At 42.5% G+C, this 20,430-nt stretch overlaps 1 protein-coding gene across 2 annotated transcripts; it reads left to right on the forward strand.

The window, feature by feature from the left end:
- Positions 1 to 9,323: 9,323 nt before the first annotated feature.
- Positions 9,324 to 19,478, forward strand: klhl22 (kelch-like family member 22). 2 transcript variants are annotated; one of them, XM_039804148.1, is made up of 7 exons: positions 9,324 to 10,152; positions 12,144 to 12,309; positions 12,403 to 12,726; positions 13,552 to 13,961; positions 16,487 to 16,679; positions 16,831 to 17,064; positions 18,008 to 19,478. In XM_039804148.1, the coding sequence occupies exons 1-7, from the start codon at positions 9,929 to 9,931 to the stop codon at positions 18,347 to 18,349; spliced, it is 1,893 nt and encodes a 630-aa protein (XP_039660082.1). In that variant the 5' UTR covers positions 9,324 to 9,928; the 3' UTR covers positions 18,350 to 19,478. The 2 variants fall into 2 exon arrangements, with proteins under 2 accessions (XP_039660082.1, XP_039660084.1); XM_039804150.1 differs by having other exon boundaries at positions 12,403 to 12,714.
- The last annotated feature ends 952 nt before the right edge of the window (positions 19,479 to 20,430 follow it).

The raw sequence follows: 20,430 nt of genomic DNA on the forward strand, positions 1-20,430 counted from the left end.
CGATTAGAATCCCTGTCCCGATCCCTCCGCAGATAACACCTCAGACTATTTTAAACGCATTTTCTTGCACCTCTCTTGCTAGTGCAACAGATTGTTAACTGCTTCTTCACACCGTCCCCACACACTCCTGTTTCAAGTGGAGGCTGTACGAGAGAACAGTAATAGCTGTTTTTACTGAGAGAGAGAGAGAGAGAGAGAGAGAGAGAGAGAGAGAGAGAGAGGAAGCAGAACAGTGAAATGACTTGCCACCAACAACAACAGCTCTGTGGGTGTTTACTTGCCACAGAGACACCTGTGTCAAGTCACTCAAGAGGATTCACATGTGCACATATTTTTCAGAGAAAAGCCAGAATGCTGAAAAAGAATTGGGGGGGGGGGGGAACAGTACTGCAGGGCTGAATGTTTTGCCTCGATTGAGCAACTATTCAATATATTGAAACGTGGAACAGCGGTTGTACCTCTCCCCTCTTGCAATCTCTACTACTGTCACTCACTTTTGGATTTTTCTTTTAACCAGCGTTGTTTTGACGGATGGAGAAAGTATTTTCTTTTTAAAATGTCTGTGTCTCAATGTCCAGACAACTGAGCACTGTGGAGACATGACATTGTTGGGCTTTTTTGACAGTGTGTCCACCAGTTTATTTATGATTGACAAGTGACAAGTTGATGGGCTCAAGGGCATTCAGCCCAATCGAGTGTGGCCGGAGAAGCTTGGGCAATCTGGAAAGGAAGAATACCTCTCATGGAAAAAGGGAACATGGTTTCTAAAATGAACATTTCTGCCACACAGCACACATAAACAAACAGAAAGCAGATGGGTTTTGTCCGTCTTTGGTGATAAGGTACAAGAACAGATAACATGTTCCAAACAGTTTTGAAACATTATCTCGCTGTTGCATGAAATATTTGATCGCTCTTTGATCACTTCTTTTATTCGGTACACTCTATCAACTGTTTGGACTCCCATCTTGTGTCCATTTACACAATACATAAAGTAACTCGATTCAAATATATGTCCATATTTGGATTCAGAGAGAGACTCATTACATAAGGCATTTGTGAGTGGTTCTTGTGGGAAAATTGTAAATAGTTTTATGTGTCACTGCCAGTGTAAATCAATATAGTACCATGCCCTATTAAGAAGGAATTGTTCCCCTGATGTAGCTCCACAAAGGCCTATCCATATTAAATAGTATTTGGGGAGCAGTTGCTCCTCTATGTTTTCAAGCCCATCGTCGATTTTTGGGTGATTTATTTGTGTTGACAAAAAAAACTCTTACTATAACAGACCTTTAATATCCTCTGCTGTGCAGTGAGGCTTCAAAATACATTACAACACCAGCCAGCCAGAACAGAGAAATACATGGTGGCTCTCTGTAACTTCACACTTTATTCAGTCGTGTTTTAAAGGAGGTCAAGTGGATGTTTTTGGTGATATCAAGAGGACCCCTAAATAATGTAAAAAGAATTTTTATATTTTTAAACCTACTTCATGCTGTCGTGAGACGGGCCTTTATGTTGTGGAGCAGGCTAGAAAAGTAAGTTAGTTAGTGTTTGAGCTCAGGAAGTGCCAGGAAGTTATCGTTATAATGAGTTATGGAAAAGAGTCAGAAGTATAAATAAAACCTATTTAATATCTAACATTGATTGTGAGTAGCACAGATTAAATGAAGTTATGGCATTCATAGAATGCGTTTCATTTTGTGCGTAGCAAAGGGTTTATTGTTTATTAATGGGATCATATCGTGAGTTCTAGTGTGACGTGTCTGAACCTATAAGAAAGCTGGATCACAAAAAAATGAATATTTAAAAAAATAAAATAAGAGGCAGACCAAATTCAGATCACATCCATGCTGAACATTCAAATTATGCTCGCAAAAATTAGTTATAGTTGTTATATGGTCCTCTACTTGACCTCAGTGCTGACAGTAACTGTTATGAAATATAAAAGTCTGCTGAAGCACGGAAGGGAGGAGGAGGGGACGGGATGAGGAGGAGGGAGGGGCGAGCTAGTCTCGTTTTGTTTAAAAATACTTTAAACGTCAACAAGAACAACGTCACCCAACATTGCTTAGAGCACCTTTAAGTACAGTACTTGAGTAAATGTACTTAGTTACATACCAAGAGATGAAAAGAATGAAAAGATTTACAGTCACTAACCCAAACCCCTAATGCCATGGGAATGTTCTGTACCAACACTGTATAGTGCTAGTCATATATTAGTTTGTATAAATACCAATATGTCAGACAGTGCAAAGGATCCCACCTGTGTGTGTGTGTGTGTGTGTGTGTGTGTGTGTGTGTGTGTGTGTGTGTGTGTGTGTGTGTGTGTGTGTGTGTGTGTGTGTGTGTGTGTGTGTGTGTGTGTGTGTGTGTGTGTGTGTGTGTGTGTGTGCAGGTTGAATGCAGCAGAGAGCAACATAATTGATGTACTAATTAAATCAAAAGCTATGTTATACATACCAGTTTTTTGAATTGCAATATTTGATTTTGTTGTGCTTTGTATGTGAATGTATGAATTATTTATGATGTGATGGGTGTTGTATGCAATATGTATTCTGTTTGATATCAATAATGTGTATGAGAAAGAAGGAAAACAGAAAGAATCTAAAACAGGAAAGAAAAAAAATTGAAATACATGTAAGATGTAATCACGTCTCTCTGCTTAATTAAACGCTTGATCTGCCCACTGTTCACACCCCTCATATGGCAGCAAACTTATTCCAGAATTTTTATGGTGTGAAAAGCTAACAGCTAACCATACAAAATCTAAACATGGCAGAGGTCTAATTCATCATCTAAACTCAAACAGTGAAATACTAAGGTCCATATTGATCATGCAGCTTGATTTTTCCTTCAACCCCTCTCTCATTGCAACCCTGAATCCATACGCATTGTGTACAGGGCGCTACTCATTGAGCAATCTCCTGCAATATTACAGCGCTGTACAAGAACCAAGTTGAAGTGATCCTTGACACCATCACTGCAACGCGGTCCTATAAATCCCCTGAGGCTCTAAATAACCCCAGCCAAGAACAAATGCCACGATGCCTCAGGTACTCGTAGATGACAAACAACCCCCATCGGTTAAACAGATCCCATCGGACACAGAAGCTCACCTTGATGCTCCTCTGTTAAATGTGACTTTTGGGAGCAGCTGCAACACTGGTGAGTAATAAAGAAAAACAAAATCCATATACTGTAAAACTTAAGAGGCAACCATAGTGTCAAACCCACAGACCATTGTCACCCAACTCTGCAGTTCCCATCAACTCTACAGAGCAAATGAGCTATATCCTCTTTCAGCTCATTGGTTTGTTTTTCCGGCCCACAGATGAGCTGAGTCTCACCGCTCTCGTCAACGATCTATGCCTGGCGGTGATAATTAAACACTAATGTTGCTCCATATCTGCTGGATGTGTAGCTAAATAAGTAGTCTTGCGTTGCCAGACCTTCCTCCACAGCGCTGCGGAGGAGGTTCTGGCTAGTCCACACAGTATTCCGGGATGGGAGAAAAACGTGCTCTGGTTTATTGGCATTTTTTAAAAACCAATCACAATTGGTGAAATGTGTGTACGTTCAAAAGTAGTTTTAGTCGTGCAACAGAAAACTCAGATTGGACAGATAGTCTAGCTAGCTGTCTGGATTTACCCTGCAGAGATCTGAGGAGCAGTTAACCATAGTCCTCACAAATCGGAGTTTAAAATTCCAACGGACATCCGGCCGAAAAAAAGGACACCCAGTGGAATTTCCGGCGGCACCGGAGCAATCCTGGAAGTGGAACGTCATGGATATAGACTACTAAATAAGCAACAGTTTGCTAACACGTTAGCCGTATTAGCTTAAAAGGTGATAATATGTTCACAGCTTGTTTCTGCTGCCCCCGTGTGGCCAAACATCAAGTACTGCAGGTTTAAAACATATGTACTTATAGTTCAACATTTTGGGAAATAGGCTTAAGTTATTAATTAACTTTCTTGAGGAGTGTTAGATGAGAACATAAATACCTCTTATTAAAGATATAGCCAGGAAATGGTAAGCTATGCTCAGCATAAAGATAAACGAAGGTAACAAAACCTCCAACCAGTTGCATGGATCATACAAATACGATGTAAAGTGTTAATTTGTGAGATTTAGAGGTGGTGGTAGGCAGATTGAGTTTCTTGAAACCAGCTGTTTCCCCTTTCCCCCAGACTTCATACTAAGCTAAATTAACCAACTGATATATTACCATAAAGGCATGAGAGTGAGCGAAATCCTTTAATTAAACTCTCTGCAAGAATAAGTGCGATTCCTTTAAACCCATCATTGACACCAAAATTATCTACATATGTTTCCAAGTCACTACCAAAATGGAATCTTAGTGTTAGTTTTGGACTGTAAAGTCTGCCAAGTATGAAATGAAACAAAGCATATAATAAAATTATTTCATTGTTGGTATGTGCTGCTTCAAGAATTACATTTAGTATAGTGGAATAAACTGATTTAAATGAGGGGAAAAGAGCAAGAGAGAGAGAGAGAGAGAGAGAGAGAGAGACTTGAGATTGGGGTTTATTAAAACACAATTGCATTAACAGACCGAAAGTTAGAATCAATCCAGTGTGCATTAGCCCTGCTGACCCTCCTTCTTTAATTCATATAAATGTTCTGAGTGTCCTTCCTGCTTTCTAAAGCCACATAAGTATTCTACTCAGTTCCAGTCACATCTGTGTGCTCAGACAAACAATTATTTTTACCCTCTCACTTTTCCCTCTGTGTTCCTCTGTGTCGGCGTATGATTCAGAATTTTGTCACAGCAAATAAGACGGTGAGTGTCACACCCCAAAATAGCCCTCATAGCCCAATAGCAAGAGGTTAAAATTTAATTCAGAAGCAGCATAACGCAATAGAGGGACAGCAAGTTGCTATTGATCCACAGAAGCTGTGTTCAATATGAGTCCAGACCCACTGACATATGACCGATGCGACCAACCACCCGCTCAGGTTCTTGGCCACAGTTTAGCTTTATCCCCATTCAAATGTGGTCAACCATAAGTGCCATTTCTACCTGGCATCATAGCAAGTGTTAGAGAGGATGGCGGTTACCAGGGTTACTGTGCACGGCTGTTTCTGAAAAGCTTATGAAATCGCACAGAAAATGCACACTGATCATGATGAGCATAATGTAAATGAATCATTTCATGTCTCATTTTACATCGCTTACGATATTCCATTAGCAGTGCAGGCAAACATAACACGACAGGCAAACTGTACATGACACAGACCAAACCAATCTTTGGAGAGCAGCTGTCAAAGCACAGTCCGGCTGTGCTATCAGGTCTCTGCTTGCTGTCTTGTACAATGCTTTCCACTGTGGGCCATGCTAGAAAAATAAGGTATGATCCACCCTCTGCCGTTTTTTTACAAGAAGCCATAAAGTTGTGGCCACTCCTTTGACCATCTTTTAAATGAGCACTGACAAACAAGCATGTGGAAGGACTGTCCGAAACTTGTAGAAATACGGTGACTTTACTTTTTCTTCTTTTAGATGAATATGAACTGACAATTATTGCAACCTGTAGAGCAGACAAACCCAAGGAAGAAAAAACACAGCACTCTAGCTGACTATGGTCAAACAAAAAATCTCAATATTTGGTTACACTTTACTTGAAGGCATCTACATAAGAGTGACATGACACTGTCATGAACGTGTCATAAACATTATAGACAAGTCATAAACATTTATGACATAACACTTCTGTCATTAAGTGTCATTCAGTTTTTGTCATGACAAGTTAGGGTTAGGGTTAGAGTTAGAGTTAGGGTTAGGGTTCATGTGTCATGACAGCGTCATGTGTTCATGACAGTGTCATGTCACTCTTATGTAGATACCTTCAAGTAAGTGTTACCCAATATTTTCCCATGTAATTTCAATTATCCAGATTCCTTACTGAATTTCATACAGATTAGAAATTTCAATTTCTTTCTCCAAACAGTCCCACTGTGGTATGCCATTGCAATTTCTCACAAAATGATTCATAATCACAACAAAATATACTGAGGCAGATCTGTCCAAATCCTGTGGCAGTATAAACGACCCCCCACTGCTTATCATTTCAGGGGAATTATGTATCAGCCGGTGGCCGCCGTACTAAGACGTTTGGCAGGCTTCATCGAACAGCGGTGGAAAGAAAATTGATTGCTCGCCTCACAGTCACAGAGCAGCCCCAGCAAAATTGCACCTGCCAGTATACACCTCAGTCACTTTACAACCCCTCCATTCCACGTATGAATCACAGTGCGGGGAGTGTGTATATTATACAGTAGACACAGTTCATTTCACACTGCTCCCATTCCTTTATAGACTGTCCCATTTTGAATTTTGACATGCACAGTTTTGGCCTTAGTATTAACTCTGCAGTAAAACTTTAAAAAAATATTTTATATAAAAAGGCTGCTCAAAATCTTACAGTCTAGATGCAAGTAACAATGGTGGTACAGTTTTTGTATGCTATATATTTGCTTCTCAAACCTAAGCTACACTAAAAGTAGCAGGTAGTTGGCATGGAAACCATCTTAGATGGGGTGGTGCAGGCAGAATAAATGGCACCGCTGGAGCTGTGCTTTCCCAAACTAATCAGTATTGTTCTCTGCTCTGCCCATTTCTTCTCTTATCATATGTATCATACAGGAGACATGCTGCTGAGCATGGCTGCTGAATTTGCTTTTTATCCCAGCAACCTGCTGCACTGCACTGTTCCTCGTTGGAGCCATTGTTCCCTTTCTACTCAGTAACTCGTCTCATCATATAATGGTCTCGTGGTCAGTGGTCAGTATTTATTTGAATGGAGGTTATATGCTTTAACAGTTGCAGGATTTGTGTAACAGGGATGCTCATAAAAGCCCAAGGGCATATTGGTAACTGCTGCAGCCAACATCCCTTTTGGAAGTCTTTGTAGTTTGTAGTATAGATTGACAGTTAATTCTGTAAAAGCAGCCCACTTTGTTTTCATTTCTTTGTCATTTCTTCCTCCAGCCGCTGGCGCGCCTGCTGCACAGCCTTTTCCTGATGAGAGGAGACGGTCTGCTGCTAATGTACTGGAATGCTCTACTCTCAATAATGGCAAAAACCAGGCTCTCTGTGACCTCCAGGAAGGTCCAACAAAAACAAAAATCATGCTTTCAGTCTGACATCACAACAACAAGAGCAATTCCACAATCCTAAACTTGATCACTAATTGATTACCGGTGATTATGTCACCCTAATCAGCAATGTTTGAACATTATTCAAAATTTATGGTGAGCCATTAAAAAGTGAAGTGTGCATCGGTGTGTGATATTCACTGCTAAGAAGGTTTGACACCTTATATTAGAAAATAAAATCACAGAATAATTAGAAATTTCACAATAAAAGTCAGTAATCACGATGTATCTTTCTGGTAAACCAATACCTGTATGGGTACCATTAGCAAATTGAAATCAAACAAATGAAATGGTAGTATCACTTTTAGCAATAGCTTTAATGTCTGCCACTGGTTTATTTTTCTGGGTTATGACTGTGGATAATTGCAAAAAAGGGGCGCCCTGATATCTCAGTTGGTAGAGTGGGCGCCCATAGAGGTTTACTCCTTGACGCAGGGGGCCCGGGTTCGACTCTGACCTGCGGCCCTTTTCTGCATGTCATTCCCCCCTCTCTCCCCTTTCATGTCTTCAGCTGTCCTGTCAAAATAATGGCCTAAAATGCCCAAAAAAGAATCATTAAAAAAATAAAAAAAACTTGCAAAAAAAGTTGTGACTTGGGCTGCAACTAACAATTATTTTCATTATCTATTAATCTGCAAATAATCTAACCATTTGGTCTATAAAACTTCGGAAAATAGTTAAAAAAAATGCCAATCACAATTTCCCAAGGTGACGTTGAAGAAAATAATTACAAAAAAATATGTAATTAACAATTAACAGCAATTAATTGATCGTGAACAGTTATTTTCCTGCCGACTGGCTTATCAAGACCATCACTTTGATGGAGTCACATTAGGTATGCAGTGTCTCAGCAGTGTGCATGTTTGCTGTTAGGGAGCAGCAATAGGCTCTATGACTGGCAGGATCTACTGTGTAATGGGAAGTTCTTCAGCCACATGACAGATTTGTCAGGAGGAAAAGGGCATTTCTGCACCCAAGACAAAAAGCCAGGGGAGCTTTCCCCCTTCATTTCCCCCTGTGCACGCCACTGTAATGTGTATTAGACTGGAAAATAAATCAAGTGATGGATTATTGCTAGTATATAGTGTTTTGCAAGTGGAAAAATCTCTACTCTTCGTGTCAGGAAATGATAAATGCAAATTGAAACCTCGGCAGAAGATGAATGAGATTGTAAAAACCAAGTAATATAGAAGCCTCAATTTTTATAAAAAAAAAAAGAGCATCATGACCGGCTGCCTTAGAAAATATATCATGCAGCTTCACGCAGTTATCAGACAGTGGAAAATCAATCTGGAAAGTGTTTGATCAGATGGAGAACAAATATTGGAGGGGCAAAAATGATAAATTCAACAAACAGTTGGCAAGAAGGATAAATAATTACTTTAGACTTGAAACATCAAAGTTCTTCCAATTATTTGATTTTGTTGTGTCAAATAAATGTATTAAAGACAAAGATATATTGTTTATTTGTTGTTAAAAGAAACTTGTTTGTTTCGGAAAAGGTGAAATGTGCCAGTAAGTGGATATAGAACATAGTAATACCATATTGTACTCCATTACAAGCTAAAGTCACATATTTAGTACAGAAGTATTCTCTATCAAATCAAATGTATAATGTATCTGAAATAAATTCATTATTTGTGCAAAACAATGCATGCATTAATTGGAATGTATCTAGTTTAGGTGGTCGTTAGCCTAACTGCTGTGTAATTAGTCTGTGTAGCAATTGAACAATGCTAAATTTAAATAAAATAAAAATATTTACGCCTGTAGAGGTGTAAAGTTATAGAAAAATGCAATAGCCTATTAAAGTAAAGATCCAGCGCCTCAAATACTGGTGTATTTGTCTGACCAGTTAGAAATGGCCTTTGAGACATTTGAGAAGGAAACAGCATCCTCTTGCGTTTACAGAAATAGTCACAATATCTAAACATTTGTTTAACTAAATACTCATTCATCAATAGAAATACTCAGAAACTAAACTAGGGATAAAAAGAATATAATGGCTCATTCTACCAACACCTTATGTTAAAAGACAAATTGAAACGGTCATATTATTTGCCTGCAAGTGTGACAGACGCCTCTGATTGGCTCTTTCTTAGAAACTGGGAGGGACAATACGACAGCAGTGACCAATAGTGTGTGAGCTAACTGCCCGACACCAAAAAGTAAACAGACTTGTTTTGATCTGTCAAAACATCATGCGACTGCTGTAGCAAAACGAATTGGGTGTCCTTGTGACCAAACTCTTAATATAAAACGGTTTGTATTTGATGATCGCGACTATATTTTCGAGCAGTCGTTGTGTTTCAATTTTTAAGTGTCTACCTTACGGTTTTTATGGTGCGTTACAGCAGCTAGCAGGCTAACCAGCCGATAGCTTACTAGCTTATGCTCTTCACCGTTACAACTAACTTAACATTAGCGGACAGCGCAGTGGCAGCTAGCAGTTCGTCGAGGGAAGGACGTATGTAACTGACGTTATACTTTCATATCTTTGTAATTGCTTTGTAGATAAAGTTATGTCGTAAATTGCGTGTAGTATTTCTAGCTACATCTGTAGCGTTACGTTACAAAGTGACATTTCAAGCAACCTTAACCACCCTTCTTTAGCCGCTAGCTGCCCAGCCTATTCCTACTTTTCCTGTATATTTCTCTACATGCCAACAGCAGAATGTGGTTCATATTAATAACAACAATGTGAAGGAATACGTAGAGTGGTGTTAGTACTAAACAGATAAAAGTGATGAAGCCTGAACATCGATACCCTGCCATGGCTGAGGAAGGAAAGCGGAGTCCTGGCCGCCTGAGCCGACAGACCTACAAAAGTTCAGCCCATTTCTGCAGCCTGCTGGACGGCCTGCTGGCTCTCAGAGAAAGTGGCATCCTCTTTGATGTGGAGCTGCTGGTGGAGGGTCGAGCCATCAAAGCCCACCGTATACTTCTGGCAGCCTCTTGCGATTATTTTAGGTAAAACTCACAGCAGGGTTTCCTTGTTGCTTTACTTTCAGTTTCTTTATTATTCACTTAGATTTGTCTTTAGAGCAGCACAGTATTTATATACCATTGTTATGACCGTGCAAACCCCTGCAAAGCATAAAGTTAACCCATAACAACATACCCAAACCACCAGAGAAACAGGGAGCGCTGGAACAGCAGCAGGCAGGCAGCGAGAGAACACAATAGCGCTGCAGCCAGACTTAAATAAAAAATGGAAAGACTCCGGTGTTCCAGGTTACCCTAACGAGCACCGGCAGATTCAGCACAGGTCAATCCCATACACACAGCAGGGTCGTCACACCATTGACCATGGCTAAAGTCACGCTGATTCACGCAACTTTGTAGCCTGGGTGACACCAGACCCTTCTCAGTTGTAACTGAGAGTGGGTCTGGGCAGGCTTCATTCACAGCCCATTTCCAAAGGGGCATCACCAACGGACGCCGCTCAAATGCCTCTGGGCGCAATTGGATAGTCCTTCAACCAATCAGACCAAAGATCCGGGGTGACGTAGCAGCGACGGCGGCATAAATTGGAAATGGGCTTGAATGGGCTCTTGGCCAGACTGACTTGCAGAGCAAATCTCAAATTTGCCGGAAGTTCGTCAGGGTTTTCCCAGGCTAACAACTTTTTTTTAAATTTACATAGATAATAGCACAATCTAATCAATAATAATAATAGCTTGGATTTTCTCAGCGCCTTTCAAGGGACCCAAGAGTCAATGCGTGGCCAGCGTCATAAGACACAGTAGTTTTAGTTCAGAGTTCAGCTTAAAAAAAGTTTGCAGTTTATTTACATTGTCATATGATCAGTAATCAGTAGTGGTGTGCACATTTAGGTTTACTTTGTTGTTTGTTTGTATGTGTCTGCTTCCGTCATGACCTAAGATAACATAGCTTTGGTGGACAACAGCATAAAGTAGGTGACACAGATACAAGCGCTGGGGTCCCCGGGCAGCCAGCACTATATGTGACATAGATGAGTGATACTCATAGGTTTATTGAGTCATGTGAAGTCAAGTGTTGCACTTTGTATTGGTTTGTAGCTTACTGTGCAGGGGTGGAGGAAGATGCTTCTGCATTGTGCCAGTAAACCAGAGCCGTACTGTTGGTAGGTAGCCCTGTAATCCCATTACAATGCTAAAAGTAGGAAAAGATAAGGCACCAACATCCCTTCACAGAGATGCTTTTACTGTATCGGGTGTGCCTCGTACCCGCAGTTGAAGTGAATAACAACTGTGGCTCAGTATATTGGGCAAAGATTTGGTTAAAGCATATGAAGGTTTTGTGATGGGTACAGAAATCTCAGCATCGGGGAGCATTATATTTATTTTCCTCGCTTTTCAGGTGATTTCTTGGCTTAATATAATATTTTCCTTTGGCATTTTGTCTTTACTGACAGCTCATAATGACAGGGAACCTGTAAAGGCCCTGACACACCAACCCGACGACCGACCGTCGGCAGAAAAGGCAGTCGGACTGATCAGTCTCCTCGAGTTGGTCAAAAAAGGTGCCTCGACAAACACAGCGGCGACGGCGCCGACCAGCGTGCGCTGCGCGCGAACGTACGGCACGTAACGTCGCCGTAACTCTAATCTGCATTGTCGCCCCAAAAAACACACCCGCCAAAACCGCTTCGGTAATTATTTAATTCAGTCCGCTGGCCACTGCCTGATTCAACAAGTCAAATCGGCCCAAATGAACGCCGATGGCTCATCCGACTGACGACAGCATGGAACACACCGAACAGACTCGGGTCACCGACCTCGCCCCGCTGTCCGAAGGCCGATAATCGGGTTGGTGTGTCAGCGCCTAAAGAGAAAGCCAGGTGCTCCTGCTGCATGATATCCATACAGCTAACCTGGGTCATTGTGGCCACGTGGTATGCATCCCATTGTCACTGGGCCACCAGGTAACCCCAACATAAGCCATTCAACAATATATCACTCCCTGTTCTTCACTAGGGGAATGTTTGCTGGAGGCCTTCGCGAGACACAGCAAAAGGAGATCCCAATTCATGGAGTATCTTACATGGCCATGAAAAAAATACTGGACTACATCTACACTTCCGAGATCGAGTTAGACCTGGAGTGTGTGCAGGAAGTCCTGATAGCCGCCACACTAGTACAGGTAAGCTCTTTCTTGTTCTTTTCGCTAGGCTATATCCCGTTGTTCATCGTTGTATTTCCTTTAGTTATTCTGGGTCCTTTTTGTGTTTTACAGCTTGAGATTGTCATCGGCTTTTGCTGCGATTTCCTTTTCTCCTGGCTGGACGAGAGCAACATTTTAGAGGTCCACAATTTAGCTGATCTCTACGGACTGCAACAACTTAATGCTAAGATCCACTCCTACATCCTCAGGAACATTCAGACTTTGTCTCGCACCGACGTGTATCGAGAACTCCCCCAAGATGAAGTCTTCAGCGCGCTGAGCAGCGACGAGCTTCAGGTGAACAGCGAGAACGAGGTGTACGAGGCGGCTCTTCACTACCACTTCAGTCCGTTGCAGGTGGAAACTGACCAGGTGTACTTGCAGGTCAGTCCCAAGGTGTGTCTGCATTTTGTACTCCTCTCTTCATCTCCATCAGATACACACTATATATACCGGCTTAGTTTAAGGGGGCTTTCACACATGCCTTATGTAGTTCAGTTAAATCACACTAGAATTAATTTTCCCCTTTGGCGCGGATCGTTTGGGCAGGTGGGAATGCAGCAGTTGCACTCGGATGCGCACCAAAAGCAAGCACCTGCTTGATGAGGTGGTCCCAGTACGCTTTCAGTCGAACTCTGGAGTGGATCGTTTGGGGGGTGAGAACGCGATCCCACCTCGAACCGCCCTAAACTGCTGTATGTCTGAGCTAAGCGGCTCCTGTAGTCAGGTGTGCTTTGTAATCTGCGGCAGAACATGCAAACTGTAGCAGCTTGCAACGTGTCTCTCACAGAAATGGACACTAGCATTTTCCGTGGTCAAACAAACCAGCCGCCGCTAAAGTTGGAGACAGACACAGCAGAGCGAAGTCTCCGTGACAATGTCTAATTATTTCAAATGAAGTGAGCTGCTTTGACCATGGTGATGTGAGAAATGTGCACTATTCCAGAACACAGGACCTTCTTCCTGTATTTACTTCCTTGCTCCCGACCCCAGACACATCTGACCAATAAGCGGAGTGAATGTCCTGGCGTCGTCTGTAGTGACGCATTTTTGGTACGCTTGGATTTTTCTCCATGTGAAACGAAACCGAACCAAGGGGAAATCGCTCCAAGTCAACTGATTCGGACCAAAGCAAACAGAACTATAGGTGCTTTAGTTGTACTCACACACAGCTTTATCAGCCTGAATTGCAATCAATTAATGTAACTTTTTGACCCAAAGGACAATCTCAAGATGCTCGATGCTGTGCGTTTCTGCCTAATTGAGAAGCAAGTGTTGCAGAGGCTGCATGGCCGACTGCACCAGTGTCCACTGAAGGATTGTGTGTCAGCTGCACTGCGATACCATGAGCAGGAGATCTGGCAGCCCGTCCGGCAGAGTCCTCTCACCCAGCCACGCTCCATCTTCCACTGCATATTGGGCTTCGGCGGGATGTTCACCTCCAGCTCCCTCACAGAAAGCGAGCATTTGTTTCAGGTGTTCCACCCGAGCTGGGGGGAGTGGAGGACTCTCACTGCAGCTCACGCCCCCAGAATGTCCAACCAGGGCATCGCTGTGCTCAACAACTTTGTGTATCTGATTGGAGGAGACAAGAACACCAGTGGATTTCGTGCAGAGACCCGCTGCTGGAGGTGAGATCCCATCAGCAACTATTTTCATAAAAGAATAATCTGTCCAATATATTTATTTTTAATACAAAAAGCTAAAAAATGTAAGCTTTGTTTCTTTACGGAAAGAATGTGACCGGATTATGTAGTGAGCAGAGGGTTTAGCTGTTGAAAAATAAGCCAGTGGATTCTATTGGACAAACTTTGTTATGGCGTCACTGTTTTTTTAACTACGGCAAACATATCTTTGGCATTTCTGAACTGCAGTCACTGCAGTTCCCTATCGTCTGACATATTGGATTTGCAATAAGCTAATATTGGCTGATATGTAAGCCAATCGGGCTCTGGTCTATACAGTAGAATGCCATTTCCTATGTCAACATGTTCTCAGATTGCTTGCTTTGTCTGACCAGCTGTTCAAAATCCAAAAGAAATTCAGCTTACACTGATATAAAACAGAAAAGCAGCAAATCTTCACATTGGAGAAGCTGGAACCAGTGAATGTGAGGCATTTTTAGCTTGATAAATGCTTTAATCCATTATCAAAATGAATAAACAACTAAACTTTGAGTGACTAAATTATAAGTGTTGTTTTTGGTGGTGTGAAACAAACATATGTTAAAAGTTACTTAAAAGGACAGTTCACTCCAAAATCAAAAATAACATATTTTTCCTGTCACCTGTAGTGCTTTTTTATCAATCTAGATTGTTTTGGTCTAGTCCATATCCTCGATGTTTCACTTCCGGGATTGCTCCGATTCTGATGGAAATTTTGCCGGATTTCACTCTTTTCGGCTGGATGTCCGTTACCTTCCGCTTCCTTTGTGTTGGCGTTCTAACCTCCGGTGGATTTGTGAGGACTATGGTTAACTGCTCCTCAGATCTCTGCAGGGTAAATCCAGACAGATAGCTAGACTATCTGTCCAATCTGAGTTTGCTGTTGCACGACTAAAACAACTTTTGTTCCACCAAAATAAGTTCCTTCCCGAGGCTATTTTGCAGCGGCTGCTTAGCACTGCCCGAGATGACTGTGATTGGTTTAAAGGAATGCCGATAAACCAGAGCACGTTTTGTCTCCCATCCCAGAATGATGTGTGGACTAGTCAGACTTTCCCCTGCTGCGTGGTGGAGGAGGGTCTGGCGAGACTAGTTTTGGTGTAAGATGTCCACTGTTGGAGATACCGGTCGTAGAGATGTCTGTCTTCTTTCCAATATAATGGAACTAGACGGCACTCGGCTTGTGGTGCTCAAAGTGCCAAAAAAATGCATTTGAAAAACTCAACAGCAAAGTCTCTTTCTAGAAATCATGACCCGGTTACTCAACATAATCAATTGACCTGGTTGTGAGCAGTTACATGTAGGAACTATTTTCTTTCTGCCGCACTACCACTCCCGGCAACTGTATCACAGCGCAGAAGGAAGCATACTTATGGATTTGGCTGAGCTGTAAGTGTAGTTCACCGGTACTGCTAGCTCACCTGAGCTAGCATATGCCACAGCTCAGCCGAGGAGGACGCCGTTAACATTTACATTTTGTTTCGTCACGAGCACACGCCTCTCGTCCATGAGCAGGCTTCCTTCTGCGCGGTTATACGTTTGCCGGGGGTGTAGTTTGGCAAAAAGAAAATAGTTCCTACATGAAACCCTCTTACAACCAGATCTGTGGATTATGTTGAGTAACCGGGTCAGGATTTCTGGAAAGAGACTTTTCTGTTGAGTTTTTCAAACTTTTCATCTATTTTGCCATCTAGTTCCCTTTATAGAAGGCTGTCATCTCTACAGCCAATATCTCCAATACTAGGCAACTCACACCAAAACATTCTAGATTGATACTTAGAGCTACAGGCAAGAGGAAAAATATGTATTTTGGGGTGAACTGTCCCTTTTACAGTCCCTCCAGAAAAATGTGATTGCATAATTCAATGCATAATCAGCCAAAGTCCGCATATTTATGCGTGGCCTGCATTTTTTCAAATATGCTGCACTTTCGCCGCATAAATTGCCAATTTCCGCCGAAATATGCGGTGCTTGCATGATTTCATAATACCTGCATTTTCGTTGCAAAAAAGTCACATATCTTTGCAGAAAGTTGAAAAATTTTGCGTTTACTTCACACAAGAGCATCCATTTTCCCCTGTTGCCATGGGAACGTTATGAAGTGACGTTATGAAGTGACGTGAACATCATCGAAAAGCAGGGTGTTGGGGCAATCACTATTTTTTTCTCTTTTTCATCAAACCGCAGTTTTTGCAAATTCCCGCAATTTCATCGCCTAAAATTGCATAAATATCCAGCATATTCCATCGCATTTTTTAAGAAAACGTGCCACATAATCAAGGATTTTTGCCCGCCAATCACAAAAAAACTCTGCATTTTTCTGGAAGGACTGCTTTTAACATATCTGTTGTGTTCCGATAGCGTGCTCATTCTCGTGGTTGGTTCATATTTCAGTTGATTGTATCTACAGCTTTTCTCCCTGCTGAATGCATTTTTTTTAAAGTCCTATTTTTCACTTCACCGTTTTGATCCTTCTGTCCATTCTTCCCCAGATACGACCCTCGTCACAACAGCTGGTGCTCCATCCAGCCTCTGCAGCAGCAGCGGGCCGACCACTGTGTTTGTGTGATGGGCGGCCATATTTATGCCATTGGAGGACGGGACTACAGCAATGAACTGGAATCAGTGGAGCGCTATGACCCGCACTCCAACACGTGGGAATGGGTTTCACCCCTAAAGAGAGAGGTATGAGAATGGCTCAAAGATGGAAACATTGCATGTCATACTGCTACCGTCCACACGATGGTGCTACATACCCACATGTGTGTTGTCGTACTGGGGGCTCTCCTGTTACATATAGGTACTTCTTTTAATACTCGTCTAACCTTCCCTCCAGATTTACGCCCATGCTGGAGCAGTGTTGGGCGACAAAATGTACATAACATGCGGGCGCAGAGGAATGGCGTACCTCAGAGAGACCTACTGCTTTGACCCGGCGGCCAATCATTGGACAGGATGTGCTGAGGGGCCGGTGGAGCGAGCGTGGCATGGCACGGCTGCGGTTAATGGACGCATTTATGTTATCGGCGGAAGCAACGATGAGCGTGGATATCGGCGGGATGTCCTGAAGGTACAACGGCACAAGTCGTCAGAGTTTAGTGTTGCACGATGAAGGCAGTGTCTACACTGGTAAACGGAGGTCCCACAGTCTCTTTCAGTTTGAAATGGTGCCTGGTGGACATTTTTCATTTTTACACATACAGATGTTCTTGCATTTTGACATATTTCTTGTTTGTCGATTTTCTATTTGTTTTTGTATGCAAAAAGAAATGTTTTTTTTGCCTCAAAGCGCTCCCTAACTTCTCTCACTCCTCCCTGTCCCTTGTCTGAATATCCTATAGTTTATTGATTCTAATGTTATTTTACCTCCTGATGAAGGCCCTTTGTGAGCTAAAAAGCCGGTGGTTGCCTTATTGCAGGGGGCTTCAATGTTTTTTAAGCCAAGGACCCCTTAACTGAGAGAGCTGGATCAGGGACCCCCCACTACTATATATGTATAAAATAAAGTTGCATATTAAACTGGGTTTACAATAACGTGTGGGCAGCCTAAAGCCTTGATACATACCTTTTGGTGCATAGAATATTAAAATTTTAATAATACTTTACACAATTTAATAAATCATCTTTTAATGTTAAACATACATTTGGCACACTGAATTGTATGTGTAGGTGGCTACCTTAGTGACTACCTCACCTATGGGCCAGTAAGCCTATCATCAATTTGCTTTCTTTCACAAATAGGCTGATTTATATTTGCTTACTAATACTACTACTGTTGGATTCATGTTAAGATATTTTAGTTTTTGAAAAATAACTTCAAAAAAATAATAATTTGGTGCCCCCCACCTGCAGTAACTCTGAGGACCCCACTAGGGGTCCTGGACCCCCTGTTGAAGATCTCTGCCTTATTGAATTAAGTATGAGCCAGAGCGGTGGCTTTTGTCAGAAGGTATTAATGTTTGGACAGCACTTTTATGAAACAGACCAATTTTTTTCCCCTTTTTTCTTTTCAGGTGGCGTGCTTTAACCCCGAAGCCAGCTCTTGGTCTCTACTGACCCCTCTCCCCGCAGGACATGGAGAACCCGGCATAGCTGTGCTGGACAGTCGCATCTACGTCCTGGGAGGACGCTCTCACGACAAAGGCAACCGGATGAAATACGTTCACGTGCTGAACACCGACGCCGACGAGTGGGAGGACGAGACGGAGTTTAAGGAGCGCGTCTCTGGCCTGGCGGCTTGCGTGGCGCTCATGCCCCCCGCTGTGATCGCACAGGCCAGGAGCTGGGAGCAGCGCACCAAGGCTTCGTGGGAGGACGTGGACTTGGACAACTCGGGGGACTCCAGTGAGGATTGAAGCAGCTGTTGTGAACTGAATGTCTGAGCACTGGAGACGCCCACTGGAGTACCTGGAGGAATTTTTTTTTGCAGCATCGCTTCCACGTTGCACGTTGACCACTTTGAGTGCCTCGGGAACCAAAGTGTCATTCAGGACCTTTGCACACTTTTTGTTACTTTTCAAATATCTTCTTAGATAATTATACTCCGCCCCTTGAGTCTCTGCTATATATCGCCGATCCCTTAGAGTCATTATCACCTGTCACTGTAGCTGCCTCTGCGTTGTTTATCATAGAGAGAATTTCTTCCATATCTTCAAGTGACAGAAATCAGCGAAGACTGCTGGCTATGCAATAACATGGTAATATGGAGTGCTCTCATCAGACTTTAGTTCCTATCTCTCCTTTCTACCAGCTACTGGTTATCGCCAGGAACTCCCAACGGAGTTATCTTCCCTTCCGAGCTACTGAGTAATCATTAAGTCGTTCAATTTTAACACTGTGCCTTGTTTTTGTGGTTACATCCTGACCTTTTGTTGTGAAGTGACATTTTTTACATTTCGGTGTATTCTGTGGGTGGAGATGGAGCCTTGGGTCCTGTGCCTCGCTTGGACATCACAAGTTGTTGAATTATTATTTTTTTTAAGTTGATTTGTGTTTGTACGTGACTGATGAGGCGCTGGTGCAGCAGGTTGTAGTACATAATGTTGCCATGTCTGTAAAGGATTTCTTGACTTTTTTCGTGTGATGAAAAACCAAACCACGGTAGTATATTTTGTTGTGTCCTGTCATTGGTCTTTACCGAATATGTTATTCCATTACTGAATCCAAAAAGCACAACGTCGAGTAGTTTTAGAATGTTTCTGTTTGTCGAGTCGAGCTTTTGCTCCACGCTTCAGCTTGTTGCCTCTTCTTACGCTGTTTATTAGATGCATTCAAGAAGCTTAATGACACGTCCGCTCCACTGTGTATCCTTTTCCTTTTCGTCATTGGAAGAAGAAAAAAAAAACTCCAGGAACAAGTCTGTTTCGAAAATGTACTTTTCTTTTTCCTACAATGAGAGTTACGTCTTAAGAATAACAAATGCAGTGTATTAAAACAAACCGTCACACAAGATATGCAAACTTTAATAAAGATGGTAATATATGGCTTTCGTCATGTGTGTGCATGTTAGTTGGTGCCAGGGCCGTATAGCTGTCATCGAGGACACATGGTGTGTATATATTTTGTTTTTGAATATTTGACTTCTTTTAGTTCAACAAAATAATCTAAGGATTCCGTATCTCTCCATCAGAAATGCATTCCTGGCAGCGTCGAGAAGGCCTAGAAACGCCATTTAGGCTTCATGTTGGGAAATGAAAAGTACGTATTTCCTAAACAGTTCCATGCAGTCTAGAGCTAATTACAGGGAAAATAGGAGTGAGTTCTGACAGTTCAGTTAGTTGTCTTGAGTTTATAAGCACTTGTTGATTTCCAAAGAACTGCTCCATTTAAATGCACCTGGCAGGACGTGTAAATGCACAGCTAACTCAATTACTCCAAAGTCCATTTTCAGACACTTGTTGAGCGTGTTGGGGTGAGGGCCTCGACTCGTGACCTCAGTGATCCTAAAATCTTTGCTGTGACACTAGTTGGGGGTTTTGCTCTGCATGAAAGGTCATGTTGCTGTAACAGAAAACCTCCACTGATGGCCGTCTTCCTGGTTGCTGCCTCGTGTCTTTTATTCCGCCCGGTCTCTGCCAGTTCCTCTCCATTTGGCCCTCCACTCCATCAGCTTTATGAAGGCTGACTGCTGCTTTCCTCTCCGATGTCCGTTTCATCTACATCTGTTACCCCCCGTCCAGCCCTAAGTGAGTGCCACCCCCCTCCCCCCCCCTCACCCCCCTCCCTCTCTGTTTCACACTATTGTGCCAGCCCCCACCAAGTTGTCTGGTGGGATGTGCTGACACTAGCGCTGGACATTCAGGATCAACAATCTGCTGCGTTTATGCCTCTTTTTCATTCTAGAGTTGTACTAATACCACCCGGGGGATACTTCAGACATATGTCATGCACTTAACCACGTCAGCGGCCTTTACGGGCATCTGAGTGCAGGTCGATC

This window comes from Perca fluviatilis, chromosome 6 (genome assembly GCF_010015445.1).
Source record: "Perca fluviatilis chromosome 6, GENO_Pfluv_1.0, whole genome shotgun sequence".
In the NCBI taxonomy this organism is placed as follows: Eukaryota; Metazoa; Chordata; class Actinopteri; order Perciformes; family Percidae; genus Perca; species Perca fluviatilis.

Coding starts and splice junctions, on each gene's coding strand:
- klhl22 (XM_039804148.1), top strand. CDS start 9,929: ATGAAGCCTGAACATCGATACCCTGCCATGGCTGAGGAAGGAAAGCGG. Junction 12,727..13,551: donor ACTTGCAGGTCAGTCCCAAG/GTGTGTCTGCAT, acceptor TTTGACCCAAAG/GACAATCTCAAGATGCTCGA. Junction 17,065..18,007: donor ATCGGCGGGATGTCCTGAAG/GTACAACGGCAC, acceptor TTTTCTTTTCAG/GTGGCGTGCTTTAACCCCGA.